The 19,076-nt window shown below is 51.9% G+C and overlaps 2 protein-coding genes and 1 non-coding gene across 3 annotated transcripts in view; 2 read left to right on the top strand and 1 right to left on the bottom strand.

Annotated features, from left to right (window-relative positions):
• LOC132575801 (lipase maturation factor 2-like) overlaps positions 1 to 18,003 on the bottom strand; it is a 47,879-nt gene extending 29,876 nt beyond the window's left edge. Inside the window, exons 1-3 of the mRNA XM_060244491.1 lie at positions 17,992 to 18,003; positions 16,516 to 16,549; positions 8,356 to 8,681 (exon numbers count right to left, since the gene is read on the bottom strand). Of these exons, the coding sequence (XP_060100474.1) occupies positions 8,356 to 8,681; positions 16,516 to 16,549; positions 17,992 to 18,003 (372 nt within the window). The remainder of the gene's footprint in view (positions 1 to 8,355; positions 8,682 to 16,515; positions 16,550 to 17,991) is intronic.
• TRNAA-GGC (transfer RNA alanine (anticodon GGC)) lies at positions 17,315 to 17,386 on the top strand. Its single transcript has one exon. It is a non-coding gene; the product is annotated as a tRNA-Ala (tRNA).
• A 326-nt stretch (positions 18,004 to 18,329) lies between the features above and the next one.
• The window catches only part of LOC132575800 (inositol oxygenase-like), a 20,277-nt gene continuing 19,530 nt past the window's right edge, over positions 18,330 to 19,076 (top strand). The window contains exon 1 of the mRNA XM_060244490.1: positions 18,330 to 18,434. Coding sequence (XP_060100473.1) covers positions 18,330 to 18,434 — 105 coding nt within the window. The remainder of the gene's footprint in view (positions 18,435 to 19,076) is intronic.

The following is a 19,076-nucleotide window of genomic DNA, read 5'->3' as shown; positions in this document are numbered from 1 at the left end:
CGTGGATTCTTTTTATTTGCTCAGTAAACCTCCTTCTATTTTGAATGCTCTAAGCCTGACCTCTGCCAACGCACCGTGCCTGTTTGGGCTTGCTACCTGTAAGGTGGTGTGAAGGAGAGGGGTATGACCGCTCGAACCCTGGCACTAGCTCGTGGAGCGTAACGGGGAGGCGTGGCAATTAGATAGAGCCTCTGAAGAGCACGGCAAACACAGAACGTTTGACGTACAGCTCCTTGCATCAGGAGCCAATGGGGGCAGCTAGTGGTATGCAGTTTGTTTTTTAGCACCTCTGGGTGGCAAGGGATGACAGAAGCAATCAGAGGAAGCCATGGAAAAAACCTCAAAGGCTCACGGCTGCAATTACTGGCAAGCAGCCATATGCCAAATTCAAGATGGCGAGGGGTCTGGAGACCAAGTCCTTTGAGGAAAGGTTGAAGGAGCTGGGCATGTTTAGCCTGGAGAGGAGGAGGCTGAGAGGTGATAGGATCCCTATCTTCAAGCACTTGAAGGGCCGTCATATAGAGGATGGGGTGGAATTGTTTTCTGTGGCCCCGGAAGGTAGGACCAGAACCAATGGTTTGAAATTAAATCAAAAGAGTTTCTAGCTCAACATGAGGAAGAACTTCCTGACCGTTACAGCGATTCCTCAGTGGAACAGGCTTCCTCCTTGGGAGGTGGTGGGCTCTCCTTCCTTGGAGGTTTTTGAACAGAGGCTAGATGGCCATCTAATAGCAATGACGATCCTGTGAATTTAGGAGAGGTGTTTGTGAATTTAGAGCGGTTCCTCAGTGGAACAGGCTTCCTCCTTGGGAGGTGGTGGGCTCTCCTTCCTTGGAGGTTTTTAAACAGGGGCTAGAGGGCCATCTGACAGCAGTGAAGATCCTGTGAATTCAGGGGGAGGGGTTTGTGAGTTTAGAGTGGTTCCTCAGTGGAACAGGCTTCCTCCTTGGGAGGTGGTGGGCTCTTTCCTTGGAGGTTTTAAAACAGAGCCTAGATGGCCCTCTGACAGCAGTGAAGATCCTGTGAATTCAGGGGGAGGGGTTTGTGAGTTTAGAGTGGTTCCTCAGTGGAACAGGCTTCCTCCTTGGGAGGTGGTGGGCTCTTTCCTTGGAGGTTTTAAAACAGAGGCTAGATGGCCCTCTGACAGCAATGAAGATCCTGTGAATTTAGGGGGAGGTGTTTGTGAGTTTAGAGGGGTTCTTCAATGGAAGAGGCTTCCTCCTCGGGAGGTGGTGGGCTCTCCTTCCTTGGAGGTTTTTAAGCAGAGGCTATATGGCCATCTGACAGCAATGAGGATTCCTATGAATTTAGGGGGAGGTGTTTGTGAGTTTCTGCATTGTGCAGGGGGTTGGACTATATGACCCTAGAAGTCCCTTCCAATTGTATGATTCTAGGATTCCAAAATTTCAAAAGTGCAATATAAACAGTGAAAAAGAATTTCATACATGTTTGTTCATACAAATTTCCCTTTGCCCTGAAAACCTTCCGGTACAACCGGCAGAAAACAAATCCGCAGTTTCACTGCAATCATTCCATCAGTAGAGGAAAGAACCAGTGTCATTTTTCAGGGACTATCAGTGGCAATAAAGCTGTCCCCCAATTCCAAGAATTGATCACGGGTCCGCAAAGCTGGAACTGCCTGTTTCGCACTGAGGCTTCATCAGATATTTGAACTGGGGTTGTGCAAATCTTGGGCAGGGATGGTGGCTCAGTGGTAGAGCATCTGCATGGTAAGCAGAAGGTCCCAGGTTCAATCCCTGGCATCTCCAACTAAAAAGGGTGCAGGCAAAGAGGCGTGGAAAACCCTGGAGAGCTACTGCCAGAGTAGATAATACTGACTTGGATGGACGCAGGGAGGTCTGATTCAGTACAAGGCAGCTTCATATGTTCATATATGTTGGGGAGGGACGGTGGCTCAGAGGCAGAGCACCTGCTTGTCAAGTAGAAGGTCCCAGGTTCAATCCCTGGCAACTCCAACTAAAAAGGGTCCAGGCAAGTAGGCGTGAAAAACTTCAGGCTGAGATCCTGGAGAGCGGTTGCCAGTCTGAGTAGACAAGACTGACTTGGATGGACCCAGGGGGGTCTGATTCAGTAGAAGGAAGCTTCATAGGTTTATATATATTAATGTAAATATACACAAATTATAGGGAGAGATGGTGGAGGGATGGTGGCTCAGTGGAGGAGCATCTGCTTGGGAAGCAGAAAGTCCCAGGTTCAATCCCCGGCATCTCGAACTCAAAAAGGTCCAGGCAAATAGGCAGGAAAAACCTCAGTTTGAGACCCTGGAGAGCCATGAAGTGGGCTATAGCTCAGTGGTAGAGCATCTGCTTGGGAAGCAGAAGGTCCCAGGTTCCATCCCTGGCATCTCCAACTCAAAAGGGTCCAGGCAAGTAGGCGTGAAAAACCTCAGGTTGAGATCCTGGAGAGCTGCTGCCAGTCTGAGAAGACAAGACTGACTTGGATGGACCTAGGGTGGTCTGATTCAGTAGATTCAGGTTAAAACGGATAAAAGGAAGTACTTCTTCACCCAAAGGGTGATTAACATGTGGAATTCACTGCCACAGGAGGTGGTGGCGGCCACAAGTATAGCCACCTTCAAGAAGGGTTTAGATAAAAATATGGAGCACAGGTCCATCAGTGGCTATTAGCCACAGTGTATGTGTTTATATAAAATTTTTTGCCACTGTGTGACACAGAGTGTTGGACTTGATGGGCCGTTGGCCTGATCCAACATGGCTTCTCTTATGTTCTTATGTGACACAGAGTGTTGGACTTGATGGGCCGTTGGCCTGATCCAACATGGCTTCTCTTATGTTCTTATATGTTCATGCTGGGGAGGGTTGGTGGGTCAGTGGTAGAGCCTCTGCTTGGTAAGCAGAAGCTCCCAGGTTCAATCCCCGGCATCTCCAACTCAAAAAGGTCCAGGCAAATAGGCATGAAAAACCTCAGTTTGAGACCCTGGAGAGCCATGAAGTGGGCTATAGCTCAGTGGTAGAGCATCTGCTTGGTAAGCAGAAGGTCCCAGGTTCCATCCCCGGCATCTCCAACTCAAAAGGGTCCAGGCAAAGAGGCATGAAAAACCTCTGCTGGAGACCCTGGAGAGCTGCTGCCAGTCTGAGAAGACAAGACTGACTTGGATGGACCGAGGGTCTGATTCAGTAGAAGGCAGCATCATAGGTTCATATCTTCACGTTTTAACGCTCCATTCGGAGGTGCTGACTCCTCACAGGACGTCCAGCTTGAATTTGTCACAGAATTGTTTGGCAGCGACTGCAAAGCTTTGAGGTTTTTGGGGGGCAAGGGATGATGGCGGCGGCACTGAGCAGGGACGGGGGGGGGGCAGCAAGGGGGTTCTTCCAGCCTCCTGGAGGCCGACCCGAAGGAACAGGCGCTGACTTGCTTGACAGAACAAAAGCACAAGCCCTGCCCTTGCGAATTCCTGAGAGGAGGGCATTCCTCCACACCGCGCAGGGAGAAGGAAAAGCCGCAGAGCCCCGAGGCTGGCTGAAGTCAGCTCCCTCCCACGCAACGGGCTCCGGGCCAAGCAAGCGAACCCAGCCAGCTGCCGTTCCAGTTGACTGCGTGCAAAGAAGAGGATTTGGGGCCTCCCCTTTGGGGCATGAGAATGGCTGGGGAGGGGCTGGGAAGCAGAAAGGAGGGCAGGCACACACCAGGCCTGGCCTCGTTTCCAAGGAAAGGAAGTTCCTCAGTTCAGCTCCTTGATTGATGGCTGAAGATTATTGGATTGATATCCCGCCTTATACTCTGAATCTCAGTTGCAGAGTGGTCACAATCTCCTCTACCTCCCCACCCCCAACCAAAGACACCCTGTGAGCGGGATGGGGCTGAGAGAGCTCTCGCAGCAGCTGCTCTTTCAAGGACAACTCCTGCCAGAGCTCTAGCTGACCCAAGGCCATTCCAGCAGCTGCAAGTGGAGGAGTGGGGAATCACACCCGGTTCTCCCAGATAAAAGAGCTCTGGCTGACCCAAGGCCATCCCAGCAGCTGCAAGTGGAGGAGGGGGAATCAAACCTGATTCTCCCAGATAAGAGATCTCTGGCTGAGCCCCGGCCATTCCAGCAGTTGCAAGTGGAGAAGTGGGGAATCAAACCCGGTTCTCCCAGATAAGAGAGCTCTGGCTGACCCAAGGCCATTCCAGCAGCTGCAAGTGGAGGAGCGGGGAATCAAACCCGGTTCTCCCAGATAAGAGAGCTCTAGCTGACCCAAGGCCATTCCAGCAGCTGCAAGTGGAGGAGCGGGGAATCAAACCCGGTTCTCCCAAATAGGAGAGTTATGGCTGACCCAAGGCCATTCCAGTCGAACACTCTGTGTCACACAGCGGCCACAAGAAAACCCCAAAGAAAACCAAGTACCATCAGGAGGTCCACAAGTGGGGCTAGAAGCCCTCCCACTGTGCCCCCCCAAGCACCAAGAATACAGAGCATCACTGCCCCAGACAGAGAATTCCAACAATACGCTGGCTAATAGCCACTGATGGACCTCTGCTCCATATTTTTATCCAAGCCCCTCTTAAAGCTGTCTATGCTTGTAGCCGCCACCACCTCCTGTGGCAGTGAATTCCAGATGTTAATCACTTCTGGAAGATTCTATATTCTACGGCCATAATGCTTGTTAGCTACCCTGAGCCTGCTTGCAGGAACGGCGGGATATAAACCCAATAAAAATAAAATAAAATAAACGCAGTTCTCCAACACAGCCAGGGTGTCTTTGAGCCGCAGGCACTGCTGTGGTCGGAAGGGCTTCCCCAGGCCAGGCCAGAACTCCATTTCCCAGCCGCCACCTCTCCCTTCTGAAAATTCTTCTCACCAAACTGAGACATGGAATGTGCTCAGAGGGGGGGGGGGGGTGGAATTCCACGTGGTGCCACGGCATCAAGAGCTTCTGCCAGTAGGAGACCAACACCCAGCAGGGGAGCTTCCGAAAGAGCTGAGGATTCCCGCCCCACCGCCCCAGATCTCCTCCAGCAGCTGAGGCCAAATTCCTTCTCCGCTTCGCCATGGCCTTAAAAGGCAAGAGGCAGCCGGGAACCCAACCAGACAGCAGAGTCCCTGAGCAGCCCCCGGCAGGCAACGGAACTTTTCCATGCTGAGTGTGAGGAAACCCTCCAGAGCAATTCAGAGTTTACAGCTAGATTATAAGGAGCCCTTCTGCCTGAGGCAATAGCTGTAAGAACAGTAATAGACAAAGAGAGAGAGAGATTACAAGGAGGATGCTATAACATAAGAACAGGCCCGTAGCCAAAAAATCTGAGGTGGAGGGGCACCCGAGGTAAGAAATTTGGTGGGGTGGGGAGTGGGGGGCCAATTTGTACAGAGGGCTCCTACAGGGGGAAGCGGGGGATTTAGCAGAGAGGACATGACCCCCACCCCCGTGGATATGGGCCTGCATAATAACTTATCAGAAGCCATGTTGGATCAGGCCAATGGCCCCTCCAGTCCAACACTTCAAGTCACACAGTGGCCAAAAAAAACACCAGGTGCCATCAGGAGGTCCACCAGTGGAGACAGAACACTAGAAGCCCTCACACTGCTGCCCCCTCAAAGCACCAAGAATACAGAGCATCGCTGCTCCAGATATAAGAACATAAGAGAAGCCATGTTGGATCAGGCCAATGGCCCATCCAGTCCAACACTCTGTGTTGCACAGTGGTCAAAAAACCCAGGTGTCATCAAGAGGTCCACCAGTGGGGCCAGGACATCAGAAGCCCTCCCACTGTGCCCCCCCAAGCATCAAGAATACAATCACTGCCCCAGATATAAGAACAAAAGAGAAGCCATGTTGGACCTGGCCAATGGTGCATCCAGTCCAACACTCTGTATCACACAGTGGCCAAAAGACCCGGTGTCATCAGGAGGTCCACCAGTGGGAACAGGATAGAAGAAGCCCTCCCACTGTGCCTCTCCAAGCACCAAGAAGACAGAACTTCACTGCCCCAGATATAAGAATATAGGAGAAGCCATGTTGGATCTGACCAATGGCCCATCCAGTCCAACACTCTGTATCACACAGTGGCCAAAACCCAGGAGCCATAAGGAGATCCACCAGAAGGTCAGAACTCCAAAAGCCCTCCCACTCTTGCCCCCCTCCCCCAAGCAAGATGATTACAAAGCATCACTGCCCCAGACTATGTGTTCCCTCTATAAGAACAGGCATATTGGATCAGGCCAATGGCCCATCCAGTCCAACACTCTGTGTCACATAAGAACATAAGAGAAGCCATGTTGGTTCAGGCCAATGGCCCATCCAGTCCAACACTCTGTGTCACGTAAGAACATCAGAGAAGCCATGTTGGATCAGGCCAATGGCCCATCCAGTCCAACACTCTGTGTCACATAAAAAGGTAAGAGAAGCCATGTTGGATCAGGCCAATGGCCCATCTAGTCCAACACTCTGTGTCACATAAAAAGATAAGAGAAGCCATGTTGGATCAGGCCAATGGCCCATCCAGTCCAACACTCTGTTTCACATAAGAACATAAGAGAAGCCATGTTGGATCAGGCAAATGGCCCATCCAGTCCAACACTCTGTGTCACATAAAAAGATAAGAGAAGCCATGTTGGATCAGGCCAATGGCCCATCCAGTCCAACACTCTGTGTCACATAAGAACAGAAGAGAAGCCATGTTGGATCAGGCCAATGGCCCATCCAGTCCAACACTCTGTGTCACATAAGAACAGAAGAGAAGCCATGTTGGATCAGGCCAATGGACCATCCAGTCCAACACTCTGTGTCACATAAGAACAGAAGAGAAGCCATGTTGGATCACGCCAGTGGCCCATCCGGTCCAACACTCTGTGTCACATAAGAACAGAAGAGAAGCCATGTTGGATCACGCCAGTGGCCCATCCAGTGCAACACTCTGTGTCACATAAGAACAGAAGAGAAACCATGTTGGATCAGGCCAATGGCCCATCCAGTCCAACACTCTGTGTCACATAAGAACATAAGAGGAGCCATGTTGGATCAGGCCAGTGGCCCCTCCATTCCAACACTCTGTGTTACATAAGAACAGAAGAGAAGCCATGTTGGATCAGGCCAATGGCCCCTCCAGTCCAACACTCTGTGTCACATAAGAACATAAGAGAAGCCATGTTGCATCAGGCCAATGGCCCATCCAGTCCAACGCTGTGTCACACAGTGGCCAAAACTCAGGTGCCCTCAGAAGGTTCTTCAGTGAGGACAGGACACCAGAAGCCCTCCCACTGTTGCCCCCCAAGCACCAAGAATACAGAGCATCACTGCCCCAGACATAAGAGCATAAGAGAAGCCATGTTGGATCAGGCCAATGGCCCCTCCAGTCCAACACTCTATATCACACAGTGGCCAAAAATTTATATTTATACATACATACATTTATATACACACTGTGGCTAATAGCCAGTGATGGACCTCTGCTCCATATTTTTATCTAACCCCCTCTTGAAGCTCGCTATGCTTGTAGCCGCCACCACCTCCTGTGGCAGTGAATTCCACATGTTAATCACCCTTTGGTGAAGAAGTACCTCCTTTTATCCGTTCTAACTCGACTGCTCAGCAATTTCATTGAGTGCCCACGAGTTCTTGCATTGTGAGAAAGGGAGAAAAGTACTTCTTTCTCTACCTTCTCCATCCCATGCATAATCTTGTAAACCTCTACCATGTCACCCCGCAGTCGACATTTCTCCAAGCTAAAGAGCCCCAAGCGTTTTAACCTTGCTTCATAGCGAAAGTGTTCCAAACCTGTAATCATTCTAGTTGCCCTTTTCTCCACTTTTCCCGATGCTATAATATCTTTTTTGAGGTGTGGTGACCAGAACTGCACACAGTACTCCAAATGAGACCGCACCATCGATTTATACAGGGGCATTATGATACTGGTTGATTTGTTATCAATTCGCTTCCTAATAATTCCCAGCATGGCGTTGGTCTTTTTTATTGCAATCGCACACTGTCTTGACATTTTCAGTGAGTTATCTACCATGACCCCAAGATCTCTCTCTTGGTCATTCTCTCCCAGTTCACACCCCATCAACTTGTATTGGTAGGTGGGATTCTTGGCCCCAATGTGCATTACTTTGCACTTGGCCACATTGAACCGCATCTGCCACGTTGACGCCCACTCACCCAGCCTCAACAGATCCCTTTGGAGTTCCTCACAATCCTCTCTGGTTCTCACCACCCTGGTTTGCGATTCTGCATTGGTGACTCGGCTCCTGCTGGACTTCCAGGGCTTTGACCTTGGACTGGCTTTGGACTGCCTGCCTGCCTGCCCCCGGAGAACGTGACACCTCCACTAATAGCCACACCACCCTCAACAAAATCATGCCCCGCTCACTGCCCGCCCCTCGGACCATACCTGATAGAGAGAAAGGTAGAGGGCCCAGAGAACCAAGAAGACGAGGCTGTCGCGCAAGGGCTCCAGGATCAGGGCCCCGAAGGAGAGCAGCACCCCCAGGAGGCAGAGCACCTCCATCCCCTGCTCCGTGTCCAGTCCCAGGCGAGGCCCTAGCCACAACAAGGTGGGTGAATCCAGCAGCTGTTCCCAGAATCCTTTGCCTGTGACGCGGAGCATCTTCCGGGCGGGCAGGATGCCATCTTTCCCGTAGAGGCCTGTAAGAGGGAGGAAAACGACGTGAGGATTAGAGGTTGACACCCGCAGGTGAGGTTTCTCCTCTCCGCAGGCTCAGGACGGAGCCCAGCCCACTTCTCCAGCAAAACTCTGGCTGGCCCTTCCACCCACCCCTGGCCCCTTCTGGACAAACTCAGCACACGACCCAGGGGAGGAAGGGCTGGCTTCAGGATTCTTTGAACCTGGACTCTGCCACGCATGAAACCACGCTGGGGGTTGAGGCAAAGACACACACGGCGACCTGCCTTGTAAGGTTACTGCTAGGATGGAGAGATGGTCACAGTGGTGGACTTGGTCTGGGTACATCTAGGTTCATCCCCCTGCTTCACGGAGAGCCAGTTTGGTGTAGTGGTTAAGTGTGATGACTCCTATCGGGGAGAACCGGGGTTGATTCCCCCCTCCTCCACTTGCAGCTGCTGGAATGGCCTTGGGTCAGCCAGAGCACTCTTATCTGGGAGAACTGGGTCTGATTCCCCACTCCTCCACTTGCAGCTGCTGGAATGGCCTTGGGTTAGCCAGAGCTCTCTTATCTGGGAGAACCAGGTTTGATTCCCCACTCCTCCACTTGCAGCTGCTGGAATGGCCTTGGGTCAGCCAGAGCTCTCTTATCTGGGAGAACCAGGTTTGATTCCCCACTCCTCCACTTGCAGCTGCTGGAATGGCCTTGGGTCAGCCAGAGCTCTCTTATCTGGGAGAACCAGGTTTGATTCCCCACTCCTCCACTTGCAGCTGCTGGAATGGCCTTGGGTCAGCCAGAGCTCTCTTATCTGGGAGAACCGGGTTTGATTCCCCACACCTCCACTTGCCCCTGCTGGAATGGCCTTGGGTCAGCCAGAGCTCTCTTATCTGGGAGAACCGGGTTTGATTCCCCACTCTTTCACTTGCAGCTGCTGGAATGGCTTTGGGTCAGCCATATGTCTCTTATCTGGGAGAACTGGGTTTGATTCCCCCCTCCTCCACTTGCAACTGCTGGAATGGCCTTGGGTCAGCCACAGCTCTCTTATCTGGGAGAACCGGGTTTGATTCCCCCCTCCTCCACTTGCAGCTGCTGGAATGGCTTTGGGTCAGCCAGAGCTTTCTTATCTGGGAGAACCGGGTTTGATTCCCCCCTCCTCCACTTGCAGCTGCTGGGATGGCCTTGGGTCAGCCAGAGCTCTCTTATCTGGGAGAACCGGGTTTGATTCCCCCCTCCTCCACTTGCAGCTGCTGGAATGGCTTTGGGTCAGCCAGAGCTCTCTTATCTGGGAGAATCGAGTTTGATTCCCCACTCCTCCACTTGCACCTGCTGGGATGGCCTTGGGTCAGCCAGAGCTCTCTTATCTGGGAGAACCGGGTTTGATTCCCCCCTCCTCCACTTGCAGCTGCTGCAATGGCCTTGGGTCAGCCATATCTCTCTTATCTGGGAGAACCGGGTTTGATTCCCCACTCCTCCACTTGCAGCTGCTGGAATGGCCTTGGGTCAGCCATAGCTCTCTTATCTGGGAGAACCGGGTTTGATTCCCCACTCCTCAACTTGCAGCTGCTGCAATGGCCTTGAGTCAGCCATAGCTCTTGCAGAGGTTGTCCTTGAAAGGGCAGCTTCTGGGAGTACTCTCTCAGCCCCACCCACCTCACAGAGTGTCTGTTGTGGGGGTGGAAGGTAAAGGAGATTGTAGTCCACCAGTGGGGCCAGGACACTAGAAGCCAGTTTGGTGCAGTGGTTAAATGTGCGGACTCTTATCTGGAAGAACCGGGATTGATTCCGCACTCCTCCACTTGCAGCTGCTGGAAGGGCCTTGGGCCAGCCAGAGCTCTTGCAGGAGCTGTCCTTGAAAGGGCAGCTTCTGCGAGAGCTCTCTAAGCCCCACCCATCCCACAGGGTGTCTGTTGTGCGGGGGGGGCGGGGAGAAGATATAGGAGATTGGAAGCCAGTCTGAGTCTCTGATTCACAGAAAAGGGCGGGGTATAAATGTGCAGTCTTCTTGAAAGCTCAGCAGGCGACTCCCACAACCCTGCTGATGTGAGGACAGAGGGTGAGGGGGAAGAGGGCAATGACTGAGCAAAGGTTAAGCAGACTCTCTCTGCCTCTCCTACATTCAGGGGCAGACCGGCGTTTAAAGGCTTGGGAAAGATTCCCGGAGGAGATGCCCCTCTGCCAAGGACACTCCAACTTGGGTGCTACCTGGACTCAAAGTTCATTCTACTGCCTCAGACCAGATAGGGTCAGGTGCCTGAAGCAACAGAACCAAGTCTGAGTCCAGTAAGACCAACGAAGATTAATTCTGGCATAAGCTTTTGTGTGCATGCTTATACCCACGATTAAACGTCACTGCCACAGTGTAACCGGCAGGGCAGGGACCCACGCTTCTGCTTACGTACACTTTCTAGGACGTCAACAACAGTGCCACGGTTAAAACCACTGCTCGGTAGAAGGCGTGCAGAGAGCCACCATCGCCCCAAAGCAAAATCCCCAGATCAAAGCTACGCAATTCCTTTTATTAAGACTGACCAAGTCTGATATGCCGGGTCCTATTCTAACAAGCTGATAATATGCAACGCTTTTGCCGTCAAATGTCAGCTGCTGGCACTCACTTAACATCAAACAGCATCATTACAGGGTGTCAGACATGTGGCTGGGGGGCCAAATCAGGCCTCTGCAGGGCTTCTACCAGGCCCCTGAGTGACTGGCTGTCATCTGCTTCCTTCTCCCTCTCTCTTGCTTCCTTCTGCATCACAGCTTGCTTTGGCAGGCTTGCTCAAATCGCACAGGAGCTACAGAGCAAAACCTGTTTTCTCCAGTGGCTGAGGCTCCTCCCTCGGGGAGGAAGGGAAGGAGGCAGAGCTTGCTTTGCCAGGCTCAGTTGCACAGCCGAGCTACTGAGCCAAGCCTCTCTTCCTTCTATTGGCTGAGGCTCCTCCCCCCTCCTGGCCCCCTAAGGGAAGGAAGGAAAGAGTTAGAGTTTCCTTTGCCCAGTTCCCTGGATCCCATGAGAGAGATACAAAGAAAGCACCTTTAAGACCAACAAGTGCTAAAGTTTTAAGCTCTTTTTTTGTAAAAAAAAATCTTTAATTGTGTTTGTCTGTGTCCTTTATAAAGTTTATATCTCTGCTACCTAATCTTAAATACGTACAAACATCGCCCAGCCCAACAAGGCCCACCTCAATTTATGTCAGCCCTCCTCTGAATGGGTCCAGAGGAGGGCGACGAAGATGGTGAGGGGTCTGGAGACCAAGTCCTATGAGGAAAGGTTGAAGGAGGGATGTTTAGCCTGGAGAGGAGGCCACTGAGAGGTGATAGGATCACCATCTTCAAGGACTTGAAGGGCTGTCCTATAGAGGATGGTGTGGAATTGTTTTCTGTGACACCAGAAGGTAGGACCAGAACCAATGGGTTGAAATTAAATCAGAAGAGTTTCCAGCTCAACATTTGGAAGAACTTCCTGTTCGTTAGAGCGGTTCCTCAGTGGAACAGGCTTCCTCCTCGGGAGGTGGTGGGCTCTCCTTCCTTGGAGGTTTTTCAACAGAGGCTAGATGGCCACCTGACAGCGATGAAGATCCTGTGAATTTAGGGGGAGGGGTTTGTGAGTTTAGAGCGGTTCCTCAGTGGAACAGGCTTCCTTGGGAGGTGGTGGGCTCTCCTTCCTTGGAGGTTTTTCAACAGAGGCTAGATGGCCACCTGACAGCAATGAAGATCCTGTGAATTTAGGGGGAGGGGTTTGTGAGTTTCCTGCATTGTGCAGGAGGTTGGACTAGATGACTCTGGAGGTACCTTTCAACTCTATGGTTCTATGATACCTGAAGGGCTGTCATATAGAGGAGGGTGCGGAATTGTTTTCTGTGGCCCCGGAAGATAGGACCAGAACCAATGGGTTGAAATTAAATCAAAAGAGTTTCCAGCTCAACATGAGGAAGAACTTCCTGACCGTTCCTCCTTGGGAGGTGGTGGGCTCTCCTTCCTTGGAGGTTTTTTCAGCAGAGGCTGGATGGCCATCTATGGAGATCCTGTGAATTTAGGGGGAGGTATCTGTGAGTTTCCTGCATCGTGCAAGGGGTTGGACTAGGTGTCCCTGGTGGCCCCTTCCAACTCTATGATTCTAAGTGAGTTCGACACCCTTGATTTATAACTTAGCACTGCATTTGGCGAATATATGGCAGAGGTATAAATACCATTTTCCATAAGAAAAGTTCAATTCAATGTGAAAGACTAGGATTCTCGGCGTTTTTAAGCCAGTGGGCACATTTGGAATTCTGACATTGCATGCTAGGTGGGGCAAGAATGGCTCAAAAATGGCTGCCACATGAGAATTAGCAATCTGGCCTCATCCACTCTCTAAAAACACTTGGTGGGAGTCTGGAAAGGTATCAGCAAGTACTACAGCACCCCTGAGTTACTCCAGACCTTGAATTCACAGGAACGCAGCTGCTGCACCTTTCTGATGGTTCCCCCTCTCCCTCCCCACCTCATCCATTAATAGCAGGTGCAGCCGCATAACAATCCCTGGATGAATGCCACCATCTATTTTTTTCTACAAAGTGACCCCTAGTTACACACAGCCGCACCCTCTTGAGATCGCAGCAAAGGCAGCTTTACATTTTCTGCAGTCTGACAAGTAGGAAAAGCGAAAAGCAGAAAAGCAATCCGGACGCAAACAAAAGGAAGTATTTATTGCAACAGAAACTTTCTCACAGACTCGCAACAGGCACGGCTGCCAGGGTGTTTGGATATCAAACAAAACTTTGTAACAACGAAAACACAGGACTCTATTAATAACCTATTATCGTTAAACACACACGCACACACCAGCCGCGGGGAACGGCTCCTCGCGGAAATAAAAGTCCGTCCAAACGAAGGGACGCGGCGTGCAGGGAAAAGCAAAAATGGGGAAATAATTCCCACCGCTGGCAGCGCTGCTTCTGTCAAATGTGGAATCAGCTGGCAGGGGAAGGGACACCTTGGAAAGGGGATTACACCGGTAATGGAGGAGAGGTCTATTGGTGGCCACCCAACCGTGGCGAATAAAGGGAACTTCCACGCTTAGAGGCAGTCAATCCTTGAATCCCAAAGCCAGGAAGCAACATCAAGAGAAGGCCTCGGCCTCTCTGCCCTGCTTTTGGCCATCCAGAGGAACTAGCTGGCCTCCATTGGGAGAAAGGCTGCGCAGGGCTTGGGAGAGGGAAATCTGAAGGGCTGTCTCCCCTCATAAATTCCCGCCAAGGAATTAAGATCACCAAGTGAGGCCTTCCCTACGCCCATCAATCAAAGGACCTTGTCTGGCAGGCACACCGGACAGGGCCTTTTCAGTGACAGCCCCACAATTCTGGAACAACCTCTCCCCAGAGATACACCTAATCACATTCAGGCTTCAGGAGGCGGTTGAAAACTGTTTTAGCCACAATGACATTTGAGTCATTCTTCTCTATGAGCAGTTTTAAGTTAGTCATAGAATCATAGAGCTGGAAGAGACACCCAGGGTCATCTAGTCCAACCCCCTGCAAAATGCAGGAAATTCATAAATATTCCCCCCCCCCCAAACACACACAAGTGACCCTGCTCCAGAAGATGGCAAAAACTTCCAGGATCTCCTGCCAAACTGGTCTGTAGAAAAATTGCTGACTGACCCCAAAGTGGTAAACAGTATTTCCTGGGTGTGGAACAAAGGCCACAAGAACTAAGCACTGATGCAGTCAGTTTGGTGTTGTGGTTAAGTGTGCGGATTCTTATCTGGGAGAAGCGGGTTTGATTCCCCACTCCTCCACTTACACCTGCAGGAATGGCCTTGGGTCAGCCAGAGCTCTCTTATCTGGGAGAACCGGGTTTGATTCCCCACTCCTCCACTTGCACCTGCTGGAATGGCCTTGGGACAGCCATAGCTCTCTTATCTGGAGAACCGGGTTTGATTCTCCACTCCTCCACTTGCACCTGCAGGAATGGCCTTGGGTCAGCCAGAGCTCTCTTATCTGGGAGAACCGGGTTTGATTCCCCACTCCTCCACTTGCACCTGCTGGAATGGCCATGGGTCAGCCAGAGCTCTCTTATCTGGGAGAACTGGGTTGGATTCCCACTCCTCCACTTGCAGCTGCTGGAATGGCCTTGGGACAGCCATAGCTCTCTTATCTGGAGAACCGAGTTGATTCCCCACTCCTCCACTTACCACTGCTGGAATGGCCAGGGTCAGCCAGAGCTCTCTCATCTGGAGAACCGGGTTTGATTCCCCACTCCTCCCCTTGCAGCTGCTGGAATGGCCTTCGGTCAGCCATAGCTCTCTTATCTGGGAGAACCGGGTTTGATTCCCCACTCCTCCACTTGCAGCTGCTGGAATGGCCTTGGGTCAGCCAGAGCTCTCTTATCTGGGAGAACCGGGTTTGATTCCCCACTCCTCCACTTGCAGCTGCTGAATGGCCTTGGGTCAGCCAGAGCTCTCTAATCTGGGAGAACCGGGTTGATTCCCACTCCCTCCACTTGCAGCTGCTGGAATGGCCTTGGGTCAGCCAGAGCTCTCTTATCTGGGAGAACCGGGTTTGATTCCCCACTCCTCCACTTGAAGCTGCTGGAATGGCCTTGGGTCAGCCAGAGCTCTCTTATCTGGGAGATCCGGGTTTGATTCCCCACTCCTCCACTTGCAGCTGCTGGAATGGCCTCGGATCAGCCAGAGCTCTCTTATCTGGGAGAACCGGGTTGATTCCCCACTCCTCCACCTGCAGCTGCTGGAATGGCCCTGGGTCAGCCATAGCTCTCTTATCTGGGAGAACCGGGTTTGATTCCCACTCCTCCACTTGCAGCTGCTGGAATGGCCTTGGGTCAGCTAGAGCTCTCTTATCTGGGAGAACCGGGTTTGATTCCCCCCTCCTCCACCTGCAGCTGCTGGAATGGCCCTGGGTCAGCCATGGCTCTCTTATCTGGGAGATCCGGGTTTGATTCCCCACTCCTCCACTTGCAGCTGCTGAGATGGCCTTGTGTCAACCAGAGCTCTCTTATCTGGGAGAACCGGGTTTGATTCCCCACTCCTCCACTTGCAGCTGCTGGAATGGCCTTGGGTCAGCCATAGCTCTCTATCTGGGAGAACCAGGTTTGATTCCCCACTCCTCCACTTGCAGCTGCTGGAACGGCCTTGGGTCAGCCATAGCTTTTGTAGGAGTTATCCTTGAAAGGGCAGCTGCTGTGAGAGCTCTCTCAGCCTCACCCACCTCACAAGGTGTCTGTTGTGGGGGGGGGGGGAAGGTAAAGGAGATTGTGAGCCCCTCTGAGACTGGGAGAAGGGTCTTCTCATGATCTGCTGAGATTCACAGAATCAGCATTGCTTTCAGATGTCCATGAGCCTCTGTTTAAACACCTTCATTTAACTAGCAATGTTTATATATTGTGCCAACTAGTGATTTATTCTTATTTGCATTGTGAACTGCCTTGAATCCCCGCAAAGCAGAAAGACAGCTAATCAATGAACATACGAAGCTGCCTTCAGACCTCCCCTGGGTCCATCAAAGTCAGTCTTCTCTACTCAGACTGGCAGCAGCTCCAGCGGAGGTTTTTCACACCTCTTTGCCTGGACCCTTTTGAGTTGGAGGTGCCGGGGATTGAACCTGGAACCTTCTGCTTACCAAGCAGAGGCTCTACCACTGAACCGTCCCTCCCCAACATATATGAACATATCAAGCTGCTTTCTACTGAATCAGACCCTGCGTTCATCAAAGACAGCCTTGTGTACTCAGACTGGCAGCAATTCTCCAGGGTCCAAAGCTGAGATTTTTCTTGCCTCTTTGCCTGGACCCTTTTTAGTGGGAGATGCCGGGGATTGAACCTGGGACCTTCTGCTTACCAAGCAGGTGCTCTACCACTGAGCCACCCTCCCTCCCCAATGCTTTAAATAAATAAACAAAGCAGCTAAATAAATCTGCACAGGCCAAAATCACCGCCCACATCCCAATCGGAAAGTTCTGCAGGGAACTGCAAAAAGATTGGAGAGGAACGAGAACATTTACTGGGAAAGAACCCCCTCAGCGTTCCCTCAAAGCTGAGTTAGCGTGAGCTAGCTCACCGTTTTTTAGCCTCTGGCTCACACATTTTTGTCTCAGCTCAGAAAGAATGGCCCCAGAGCAAAGTAACTGATGCAGCAGCTCACAATTTTATTGCCGGTAGCTCACAACTCTGTTCCAGTAGCTCACAAAGTAGAATTTTTGCTCACAAGGCTCCACAAGAATTAGAGGGAACACTCCTCCCCCTCCACATGCACGTGTCAGGCAGAGACCCGGGTCTACTCGTTTCTCAGGACAGCCCAGAACTTTTTTTAAAAATCCATGCGAAGAATGGGGAGAGGCCTTGGATGGATGCCAGAGGAAGCAGCTTGCAGGAAATAGAAACGAGAAGGGAAACTGGGCGAGAGGCATCTCTTCTGCCAGCAACCCAACAGAAGTTGTAAGTCAGAAACTGGGAGGGAGGGGCCATGGCTCAGTGGCTGAGCATCTGCTTGGCATGCAGAAAGTCCCAGGTTCAATCCCCGGCATCTCCAATTAAAAGGACCAGGCAGGAGGGGATGGGAAAGACCTCAGCCTGAGACTCTGGAGAGCCATGAAGGGAACTGTGGCTCAGTGGTAGAGCATCTGCTTGGCATGCAGAAGGTCCCAGGTTCAATCCCGGACAGCTCCAGTGAAAAGGACCAGGCAGGAGGGGGTTGGAAAGACCTCCGCCTGAGACCCTGGAGAGCCATGAAGTGGGGCTGTGGCTCAGTGGCAGAGCATCTGCTTGGCGTGCAGAAGGTCCCAGGTTCAATCCCTGGCAGCTCCAGTGAAAAGGACCAGGCAGGAGGGGATGAGAAAGACCTCCACCTGAGACCCCGGAGAGACATTAAGTGGGGCTGTGGCTCAGTGGCAGAGCATCTGCTTGGCAGGCAGAAGGTCCCAGGTTCAGTCCCCAGCATCTCCAGTTAAAAAGACCAGGCAGGAGGGGATGGGAAAGACCTTTCTCTGCCTGAGACCCTGGAGAGCTGCTGATCTAACCAAACAATACTGACCTTGGTGGACCAAAGGTGAGAAGGAGCTGTGGCTCAGTGGCAGAGCATCTGCTTAGCACACGGAAGGTCCCAGGTTCGATCCCAGTCATCTCCCGTTAAAGGATCTTGCTGGCAATAGGTGATGGGAAAGACCTCTGTCTGAGACCCCCTGGAGAGCCACTGCTGGTCTGTATAGACTGCACTGACCAAAATAGGACCAAATAGGCCAAAATAGGAGTCCAAATAGGCCAAGTGGCACCTTTAAGACCAACTCACTTTTATTTAGAACGTACGCTTTCGTGTGCTCTCTAACCACACGTCGTCAGAGGAGGAATCATTAGATGGCGGGAAGGAAGGCAAACAGATGGGGGAGGGAGAGGTGGAAAGGAAGCCACTTTACCTTTAAACGCATTCTCTAACACCAGCTGGCTTGGCAAAGCGAGTTAAAGAGAGAGATGCCTTCTCCAAGCCGGCTGAAGGGGCGGTGGGGGCTTCAAGAGCCACACAAGATGTGTGAAAGAGCCACAGTTTGGCCACCCGTGGCCTGAAGCCATGGAAAAAAGTCTGAGTCCAGGAACACCTTCAAGGGCAACAAAGTTTAATTTGAATCGATTTGAATTAAATTTTGTCGGCCCTAAAGGGATCACTGGACTCAAACACCGTTCGACGAACAAGCTGTATCGCTATTAACTCGCAACCCGCCTTTCCTGCACGGACTAAGCACAGGCTGCAGGATTTATGGGGCAGGAGTTGGCCCAGAGGGGAAAGCGGTCTCCATCCGCAGGCCTCTCCGAAGACCAAAGCCGGGCTCCCGTAGCTGGCAGCCTCCCATCAAGCCGTCAGGTGTGCCAGCCGGGGCCAGGACCAATCCAAGAGCCAGACTGCAGTCGCAATTATGCACACGCAACCCCCACCCCGTTGCATCCCTGCTTAGAAATTCCACCAAAGATGACGTGGTGAGCGAAGCCGGGACCACGGAGGTTACTGCAAAAGAAAAAACCTCAAAGTCTCTCCGTGTAACAAAAATAATACTCCTTATGGGTTTGATTCCCCACTCCTCCGCTTGCACCTGCTAGCACGGCCTTGGGTCAGCCATAGCTCTGGCAGAGGTTGTCCTTGAAAGGGCAGCTGCTGTGAGAGCCCTCTCAGCCCGACCCACCTCACAGGGTGTCAGTGGTAGGGGAGGAAGGGAAAGGAGATTGTAGGCCACTCTGAGACTCTTCAGAGTGGAGGGTGGGGTATAAATCCAATATCTTCATCTACCTCACAGGGTGTCTGTGGGGGGGGGGAGGTAAAGGAGATTGTGAGCCCCCCTGAGACTCTTCGGAGTGAAGGGGCGGATATAAATCCAATATCTTCATCTACCTCACAGGGTGCCTGTTGTGGGGGAGGAAGGGAAAGGAGATTGTGAGCCACTCTGAGACTCTTTGGAGTGGAGGGCGGGATATAAATCCAATATCTTCATCTACCTCAAAGGGTGTCTGT

This window comes from Heteronotia binoei, chromosome 8, assembly GCF_032191835.1.
Source record: "Heteronotia binoei isolate CCM8104 ecotype False Entrance Well chromosome 8, APGP_CSIRO_Hbin_v1, whole genome shotgun sequence".
In the NCBI taxonomy this organism is placed as follows: domain Eukaryota; kingdom Metazoa; phylum Chordata; class Lepidosauria; order Squamata; family Gekkonidae; genus Heteronotia; species Heteronotia binoei.
Note: the sequence above shows the minus strand (reverse complement) of the source record. Positions and strands in the feature narration are given on the sequence as shown.